Here is a 7949-nt window from a genome sequence, read left to right on the forward strand (position 1 = left end):
ACTGGGGAAGTCTTCGATTGAATGCGTCACTCGTTTCCTGGTCACTTTCAGAATCTGTTCCAAAGCCTTTTTCNGATGGCACTCGATTTCTTCGGCACATTGGAAGTTANGAAGAAACCTCATTTCGTATTGTATTGAATACGAGTACGAANGAGCCTTTTGCAGTNGATATGACGTCCACCTATTTTGGTGCGTCACCCGAAACATTGGATATCATTCAGCGTCTACCNGATTGGACAGACGCTGTTACATTTCAAACGAGTGGAATAAGTTTTTTAATAGGTTAGAGTTTGTAGATATATTCTGAATGTTTTGCATTTGCAAGAATAGTCGCCTGTCTCATGAACCCCACATTTGCTAAAGAAGGGAATGTGGTGATGATTGTTGACTTGGAGAATAAAATAGGAATCTCAAATGAAAGCCTTTGAAGCCGGACTTAAGAAACGTTCAACTGAGAAGTCAACGTCTGAGTGGAAAGAACCAAAGGACTCAAGTCGTCGAACCAATAGAGAGTTGACACAGTGGAGTGGAACAAAGCAGTGGTTTCACGTTAGTTTCATATTATTAATTAGTTCTTTTCTGGTATGGTTGAGTTATTGGGGTTGGAGTCATGAGCCTCGCGTCGTACCAGATAATGAAGCCAGTATAGGTTACTTCTCAGCCGAAAGAGCGTTTCAACATATCGACCATCTTTCTTCGAAGATTGGACCAAGGGCGTTTGGTACGAGATCCTTGGAAAGTGCCCAAGTTTATATTTGGAAGCAAGTTGAGAAAATACAACAATACGCTGAAGATAATTCTGTCGACTATAGTTTGCAATTAGAGTGGCAAACGGTGAGTGGGACACATATCACGCAAAGACATCGTCGTTCTTCACGTACCTCTTGTTATACATATCAGAATGTTACCAATATTATTGTGATATTGTGCAAGAAAAACGCTTGTCGTTTGCAAGATGAAAGAGACCGTAGCTTATTGGTTGTCAACGCACATGTAGATTCTGCCATTGGCTCTCCTGGTGCTAGTGATGATGCCATAGCTTGTGGTGTTATGTTAGAAATGCTCAACTCGTGGATACGCCATCCGAATACAAGTGAACTGAAACATCCAGTTATTTTTCTATTTAATGGAGCTGAAGAAACATTTCTGAATGGAGCACATGGCTTTGTAACCAGTTGGAAATGGATAACCAAAGTGGGTGCTTTGTTGAATTTAGAAAGTAGTGGGTCTGGAGGTCTAGCATTATTATTTCGCAGTGGACCCAAAAATGCTTGGTTGTCAAGAGCTTATGCTAAAGCAGTAACTAGACCACATACTTCAGTCGTTGCGCAAGATATATTTGAAAAGGAGTTGATTCCTTCAGAAACAGATTTTAGAGTATTTTGGGAACTGGCTTCGATTCCTGGAATTGACTTGGCCAATTATATACGGGGAGAGGTTAGTTCAGTAGGTAAAATAGAATTATTATCGTTGAAAAGGTTTTGTCTAGACATATCATACGAGTCGAGATGCAATAGACAGAGTAACTTTGGGTCTTGTTCAACATATGGGAGAAAGTGCTTTACAACTAATTGAACAATTGGTTGTGAAAGAAGATATGATTGTCGACGCTTATCAATATTCTCAGTATCAGGTATAGTATCTTTATAAAATTATTGCTGCATTTGATATAATCGAGTATGCATATATAGAATGAGAAATCCATTTATTATGATATATTGGGTCTAATAACCATATTTGGTCTAGAAAAATATTGGAATGTTTATTTTTTCATTCTTTTATTGTTGATATTCAATTTAGTTATCAAGAGAGTGAGAAGTGGCCTTGTCGATTACAAGTTGGTTTTATGTTTTTATCCTGTTTGGATAGTGAGTTGTTTGTTGACTTTAACGTTGAGCATATCTTTTGGTTGGTTTCTACATTCTGTTTGCAAAAGAAGTATGTCTTGGTATGGCAGAGTTGGTTTGGCTGAATGGATATTTGGTAGTTTGGGACTTTTAGTAACGATGAAAGTACTTCCCTTACTACTGAGTCGTATTTCTATATGGATAGCGTCTAGGAAAATGAGCAATGCTTCTTCACATTTTATTTCATTCTCTTCGAATAGCATAGTTTATGAACCCCTTTGGTTATCTTATATGCTGTTTGAAGCTACGCTGCTCATTCTATTTGTTTCTTTACGTTTAAGGTTATCCTATTTACCTGCTTGGGATTTGCTATTCTCACTAATAGTTGGTCATCTTTTACCTTTGGGAGACAAACGATGGCAGTCCCTTATCGGTATCATTCATTTTATTCCGATTGCAATCTTTCGTTTGCCTTGTGGATATATGGCTATAGCAGCTTTTGTGCCTATTATGGGTCGCATAGGTGACCGAATCATTTCTGATATGATTATAGGTGGTTTATGTTCTCTTTTCACGGTACTGGCCAGTTTCCCTTTGATGATTAGTTGCATGTCCTATTCCATACCATTTCATTACATCAAGAGAGCAGTTGCTCTATTATTTTTTAGTTGTCTATTTCTGGTTGCTATGATAAGAATTCCCTACGATGCAGATAGATATCCAAAGCGACTTTATTGTGATCATTTACGAGTAATGGATACCCATGGCAAGTTGGAAAAGCAGGGTTTGTTTCTTCGAGGTTTAGATGCACGTAAACTATCACCTTATGGTGGTTACAAAGATATTCCAAGTATTCAATCTTTCTTGAATGAAACCAAGTTTGAATGGGGTTATATGTCTTCTCATCCTTTGAATGATAATCTCGAGAAGCAAAATAGTCGTATACTTGGTTTGACATTACCTTTATCCACCAAACTATCCAAAGACAATGCTTCACCTCGACTAGATGTTTTGGAAAACTCTTGGAATGATGAACAACAACAACAACGTTTGGTTAGAGTGAAATTATCTTTTCCTGGAGGAAACATGGCTCAATTTTCCTTCAATACTAGTATCTTGAATTGGTCACTTTCAACTAGGCTTCCTCATCCCAACTCCAAAGGTTTTATAACTGTTCGTCATTTAAGATGTCATGACTGTGATGATTTCGAGTTTTCGTTTATCACTAAGAATCGAAAAGCCATTGCCTTTGATCTTGTGAATATACTTTTTTCATCCGATGAGGAACTCGAACAGTTGCAATCCTTGTTACCTTCCTATGTGGCGTTGAGTCGTTGGCAATCGTATTGTTCTAGTTTTATTGTAAAGCTATGACAAATTGGTTATCTGAAGAAACGATAGTGATAATATTAAAAGTGGATACTCCTCCTTTTGTATTTGATCGCATTAAAAGTTGTTTAGAAAGGAGAGGTTTATATGTTCATACAAAAGACTTGCGTTGGAAAGAAAGTACAACGTCTCAGTCACTTGCCCATAAAGAAGAGTAAGTGTTTGTTTTGGGAGTGAGTTCAAAGTGAACCCGTTCAAGTATTCCCTTGTCAATACGTATACAATTAGCGCAAATAGCTCCTGTGGCAGAACAGTTGCTGTTTCGTAAAATAGATAAAGAGAATGTGTTTCGAACTTTTACAGTAAGAAGTATTCTTCCGTTGTTTTTGTTATTACTGATTGTCACAAGGCCTCTCGTTTACCTGATTTTCTGGAAAAGTATGGTTCTATTGAACGGTTATTTCCACCTTCAGAACAACTCCTTATGACGGAATACTTGTTATACTCTACTAGTGCTGATTCCAAGTATTTTCCTGGTACGGGACTTTTTATCGTCTCAAGTATTGTTGTTGAAGTTGTTTAGGATGTCAAGTGAAGGAGACCCTAGTACAGTGGTTAGAGAGACGAAATTATTTACTAGCCATCTTTCCTTTACATAATGAAGAACATTTGAAAAAGTCAGCTTCTTTAATGCGTATTTGGAATATTCTTCGATTGGAGCCTTTTACTTGTGAAGAGTTGAGAGACTATTTTGGGGACGAGATTGCCTTGTATTTCACCTTTCATGCTTGCTACCTCTCAAGAATTATTCCATTGGCAATACTAGGTTGTTTGACTTGGTTCTTAGAATCTTATTATTCCTCTAGTTTGATAGGTGCTGTATTTTGTTTATGTGCAGTGATATGGTCCGTTTTCTTTTTGGAAAGTTGGAAAAGAACCAATGCACAGGTGTGTCATCGATGGTCTTTTATAGAAATGGGACAAGCCAAGGACTGGATGGAAGAGTGGAAGGAAGATATTCGTACCGAATACTTTGGTGATTGGGGAATAGATCCTATTACAGGAGAACAAGTACTTGTGTATCCTTATTGGAAAAGACTATTGAGAATCACTATTTGTTGGTTGATTGTGGTTTGGATACTTTTGATTTCCATTGGCATTATGTTTGCGTTTACTCAATGGGAGGGACAGATTGAATGGAAGAGTTCCATACCTACGCTCTGTTATGTGTTGGTTGTGTATGTATTGGAATACACTTATACTCATATAGCTGAATGGCTCACCCAACATGAAAACCACAAAACCCAGACAGAGTTCGAGAATCATCAAGTAGCCAAATTAGTCATCTTTCAATTCTTCAATATGAATATGTCGTTGTTGTATTCGGCATTTTTTGAAAGAGATTTCTTTCGTCTTCGTTCTTCATTGTCATCCTCCTTTTGATTTTCAATGTAACTGCTTGGAATATATTGGAGACTTTGTTGCTTGCTATTTATAACCGAATATATAGAAAAAAGTTATCTGCTTTTATGAAAAGTGGTGACCGTTTTCAAGATTGGCAAAAAGTAGATGTAGTTGCCATTCAACAATATGGGTTGCCATCCTACGGTGGTGTATTTGATCAGTATTTGGAGTTGATGAGACAATTTAGCCAAATCATTCTCTTTTCTGCTGCGTTTCCATTGGGTGCATTGTTATCGTTGTTAAGTGGTTATGTGGAAATCTATTGGGAACGTTATCAATTGATACATTGGGTACGACGGCCATTTCCACATCGTGGAGTTTTTATCGGTGCATGGTACTTTGCGTTGGAAGCTATTTCTATTGCTTCGGTGATGACCAACTTGGGAATCGTGTTTGTTACAAATGGTGAAGAGATATCACAAGTTTTCCCATGGAGTGCTACAGCTCGATTATTTGTAGCTGTTGTATTGGAACATGTTATAGTAGGTAAGGATAGGGAATGGTTTCAAGAAATAGATGACTCTGTTCTTAGCGTTGCGGTTTTTCATTGCTATTGGTATCGATGATGTTCCTTCGTGGATAAGAATGGCACATTTGAAGAATACTCATGCTTTGAGTAGAGAATTGGATCAAGTGGAAACACAATTAGGACAAATCAGAAAAAGAAAATGGCGCCATCGTTGAATAGCATTTTTTTTCATTGGTAAAGCAGAGATGTTGGAAAAGATGATGAGACAAGGGTCGTGTGATAAAGTATCACATACAATATGATATCTTCTCCCAAATCAACTCCTCAACCTATTTCCCAGTCTTTACCTTGTTCTCCTTTGCTTTCTTCTTCATCATCCGTGAGAGCAAAAACTTGTTGGTTTACATTACCCTGTGTTTTTAGACCCCTTTCACAACCCAACGGAAGAAAGATGCACTTACAAATTCCCAAACACGCCGTTTTGGCTGCTGTGAAAGCTACAAAAAGAGCTTTATATTTGTATGTAGCACTGGACGCGGCAAAATGGCCTGCGACAGCAAGGTACATCCTCTCTGCTTTGTATTCCGTGGTCATCGAAAGTGGAAGGACACGACTGGACTGTAAAGTTGTATTTCACTATTCGGGGAAAAGATTATGTGTAAACACTGTCTCCTCACAGACCCAAGATGAAAACTTGTTTTCAGTAGCAGAAGATGGAGAAGAGTGGAGTTCAACTGGTGAGGAGGACAACCTGGGTTGGAAACTCGAGGACGTGGAGTATTTGGATAGCATCGACGCAGCGTTGACAATGCCTGGAGATGTTGCCAGTATTCGACGCTATTTTCGAATGGGAGTAGCTGCAGTAGAATTACCACTGTCAGCGGAAGATGACTACGTGGAGAAAGTGGTGGATGAGAAGGTACCTGGTGATTGGGATCGATTTGTGGAGGGTCGCAACCCTCCTTATGAAGTGGTAGCAGTAGGTGGTACGTTTGATCGTTTGCATGCAGGGCATCGTTTATTGTTGAGCGCAGCTGCCTGGAGTTGTAGTCGGCACTTGAGAATTGGAGTAACGGGTTCAAAACTGCTTCAAAATAAGCAGTGGAAGGAATTGATTGAGCCTTATGAACAGCGAGTTGCTCAAGTTGTGGAATTTGTGAAAAGCATTCGTCCACATCACTTGTGTGTCACAGCGGTAGAGTTGAATGATGTGGAAGGTCCTACGATAGAAGATGGTACGATCCAAGCTCTTGTAGTTTCAGAAGAGACATATGCTAATGCGCAATCGGTAAACCCTAAACGAGCGGAAAGAGGGTTGGAACCTTTAGATATTTTTTCAGTGAATGTATTGTCGTTAACAAAGATGGGTACCGCTGAAAAGCTAAGTTCTACCAAGTTGAGGGAAATGGAAGCTAGGAAAAAGGTGTCGATGGAACGTGTATCGTTGTCATAATGGGTTCTCATCTTGTTTTACTATTCAAGGAAGAATGAAATGTGGAGAAATGAAAACTTGATGTTATGTTTGGGAACAAGTCCGAAATGTCCATTCGAATGGGTAATCATAGAATATTTGTGTTGTGAATAGCCAAGTATTGTGTTGTTGTTGGAGTAGAAATAAACTTGCGTCATTTGAATATTTTCGAATAGTCATAATTAAGACCTCTCATGAAGAGAGTACTTTTAATTTCCTTTATAGTAATGATTGGGAACAAATGGCATTTTGACAAGTTCACCTGAAACTTGTTTTTGTCTTATTTCTACTTGAATGCACGTTCCTGACTTTGCCCATTTCTTTTCCACATAACCCATTCCAATAGGTTTACCCAAACATGGACTAAAGACACCACTTGTGACTTGTCCAATAACTTGATTATCTACCAAGATACTTTCATGACCTCGAGCAGGAGCTCCTTGTAATAGGAATCCCACTCTACGGCGTTCGACTCCTTCTTTCAACTGCTTCAATATAACTTTATCTCCCAAGAATCCTCCACTTTCCTATCGATCATTCTATTTCATTACATGGTGAACAATCAATCAACCCATCATCACTTACGCGACGACTCTTTGCAATCGTCCAACTAAGAGAAGCTTCTACTGGAGTAGTGCGATCATCCATATCATTTCCATACAAACATAAACCAGCTTCTAATCTCAAACTATCCCTAGCTCCCAATCCACTTGGCCTAACCATAGAAGAATCACATAATCCATCAAATATTCTTTGAATGGAATCATTAGGAACCGATATCTCAAATCCATCTTCCCCAGTGTAACCACAACGACTCACCAAACACTCCACACCATCTACCCACATCATTCGGGCATTCATAAAATACAACATACTCAAGTCTTCAGTAACATGTTTCGATAACACTTTCATAGCATTGGGACCTTGTAATGCTACTAATCCTCTTTGTTCTTGTAGTTCGACGATCACTTCTTCACCTTTACTTCGTGCCTGTTCTGCATAATGTTGTAAATGGGACATATCTTTGTCACGACAACAAGCGTTGATCACCATATTACTTTTATGCCCTAAGAATATATCCAATACATTCAATACACTCACTTACATATGATCACCCATATTGGTAACTATCGTATCATCGATGATTCCTCCTTGTTCATTGGTTAGTAAAGACAAGACAGCGTGATAAGGTGGAAGTGCAGCTATGTCTCCTACAACTAGGCGCTCCAAAAAGGAAACTCTATGTCGACCATAAATACTGTATATATAAAGAACTCAGTTATGAAAGACAATTGATTCTTTCGTCCATACCGAACTTGACCCATATGGGATACATCGAATAGACCAGCAGACTTTCTTACAAACAGAC

The 7949-nt window shown here is 38.6% G+C and overlaps 6 protein-coding genes across 6 annotated transcripts; 5 read left to right on the forward strand and 1 right to left on the reverse strand.

The window, feature by feature from the left end:
- Positions 1-391, forward strand: Gasu_62550 (peptidase; the record flags this gene model as incomplete). The annotated part of the gene is made up of 1 exon (XM_005702553.2): positions 1-391. A coding segment is annotated over one exon (287 nt), but the record flags the coding sequence as incomplete, so codon positions are not given.
- Positions 392-400: 9 nt separating this feature from the next.
- Positions 401-3313, forward strand: Gasu_62560 (peptidase). Its single transcript, XM_005702554.1, has 3 exons — positions 401-1437; positions 1490-1633; positions 1692-3313. Exons 1-3 carry the CDS (start codon positions 415-417, stop codon positions 3219-3221), a joined length of 2697 nt encoding a protein of 898 aa, XP_005702611.1. The 5' UTR covers positions 401-414; the 3' UTR covers positions 3222-3313.
- A 7-nt stretch (positions 3314-3320) lies between these two features.
- Positions 3321-4698, forward strand: Gasu_62570 (uncharacterized protein). The gene is made up of 3 exons (XM_005702555.1): positions 3321-3409; positions 3516-3712; positions 3760-4698. Exons 1-3 carry the CDS (start codon positions 3324-3326, stop codon positions 4617-4619), a joined length of 1143 nt encoding a protein of 380 aa, XP_005702612.1. The 5' UTR covers positions 3321-3323; the 3' UTR covers positions 4620-4698.
- A 2-nt stretch (positions 4699-4700) lies between these two features.
- Positions 4701-5461, forward strand: Gasu_62580 (uncharacterized protein). The gene is made up of 2 exons (XM_005702556.1): positions 4701-5126; positions 5173-5461. The coding sequence occupies exons 1-2, from the start codon at positions 4706-4708 to the stop codon at positions 5322-5324; spliced, it is 573 nt and encodes a 190-aa protein (XP_005702613.1). The 5' UTR covers positions 4701-4705; the 3' UTR covers positions 5325-5461.
- A 39-nt stretch (positions 5462-5500) lies between these two features.
- Gasu_62590 (pantetheine-phosphate adenylyltransferase) lies at positions 5501-6751 on the forward strand. Its single transcript, XM_005702557.1, has one exon. It carries the CDS (start codon positions 5561-5563, stop codon positions 6560-6562), a length of 1002 nt encoding a protein of 333 aa, XP_005702614.1. The 5' UTR covers positions 5501-5560; the 3' UTR covers positions 6563-6751.
- A 4-nt stretch (positions 6752-6755) lies between these two features.
- Gasu_62600 (aminomethyltransferase) lies at positions 6756-7910 on the reverse strand (the record flags this gene model as incomplete). The annotated part of the gene is made up of 4 exons (XM_005702558.1): positions 6756-7107; positions 7166-7637; positions 7686-7838; positions 7892-7910. Coding segments are annotated over 4 exons (957 nt in total), but the record flags the coding sequence as incomplete, so codon positions are not given.
- Positions 7911-7949: the final 39 nt, after the last annotated feature.

This window comes from Galdieria sulphuraria, assembly GCF_000341285.1.
Source record: "Galdieria sulphuraria unplaced genomic scaffold scaf_129, whole genome shotgun sequence".
Lineage (NCBI taxonomy): Eukaryota > Rhodophyta > Bangiophyceae > Galdieriales > Galdieriaceae > Galdieria > Galdieria sulphuraria.

Bases quoted from the DNA above. Each gene is read 5' to 3' on its own strand.
- Gasu_62560 (XM_005702554.1), top strand. From the start codon at position 415: ATGAAAGCCTTTGAAGCCGGACTTAAGAAACGTTCAACTGAGAAGTCA. The intron at 1,438-1,489 runs GTTAGTTCAGTA...GGTTTTGTCTAG, and splicing joins CCAATTATATACGGGGAGAG to ACATATCATACGAGTCGAGA. The intron at 1,634-1,691 runs GTATAGTATCTT...ATGCATATATAG, and splicing joins ATCAATATTCTCAGTATCAG to AATGAGAAATCCATTTATTA.
- Gasu_62580 (XM_005702556.1), top strand. From the start codon at position 4,706: ATGAAAAGTGGTGACCGTTTTCAAGATTGGCAAAAAGTAGATGTAGTT. The intron at 5,127-5,172 runs GTAAGGATAGGG...CTCTGTTCTTAG, and splicing joins ATTGGAACATGTTATAGTAG to CGTTGCGGTTTTTCATTGCT.
- Gasu_62590 (XM_005702557.1), top strand. From the start codon at position 5,561: ATGCACTTACAAATTCCCAAACACGCCGTTTTGGCTGCTGTGAAAGCT.
- Gasu_62570 (XM_005702555.1), top strand. From the start codon at position 3,324: ATGTTCATACAAAAGACTTGCGTTGGAAAGAAAGTACAACGTCTCAGT. The intron at 3,410-3,515 runs GTGAGTTCAAAG...AAATAGATAAAG, and splicing joins AGTAAGTGTTTGTTTTGGGA to AGAATGTGTTTCGAACTTTT. The intron at 3,713-3,759 runs GTACGGGACTTT...GAAGTTGTTTAG, and splicing joins TGATTCCAAGTATTTTCCTG to GATGTCAAGTGAAGGAGACC.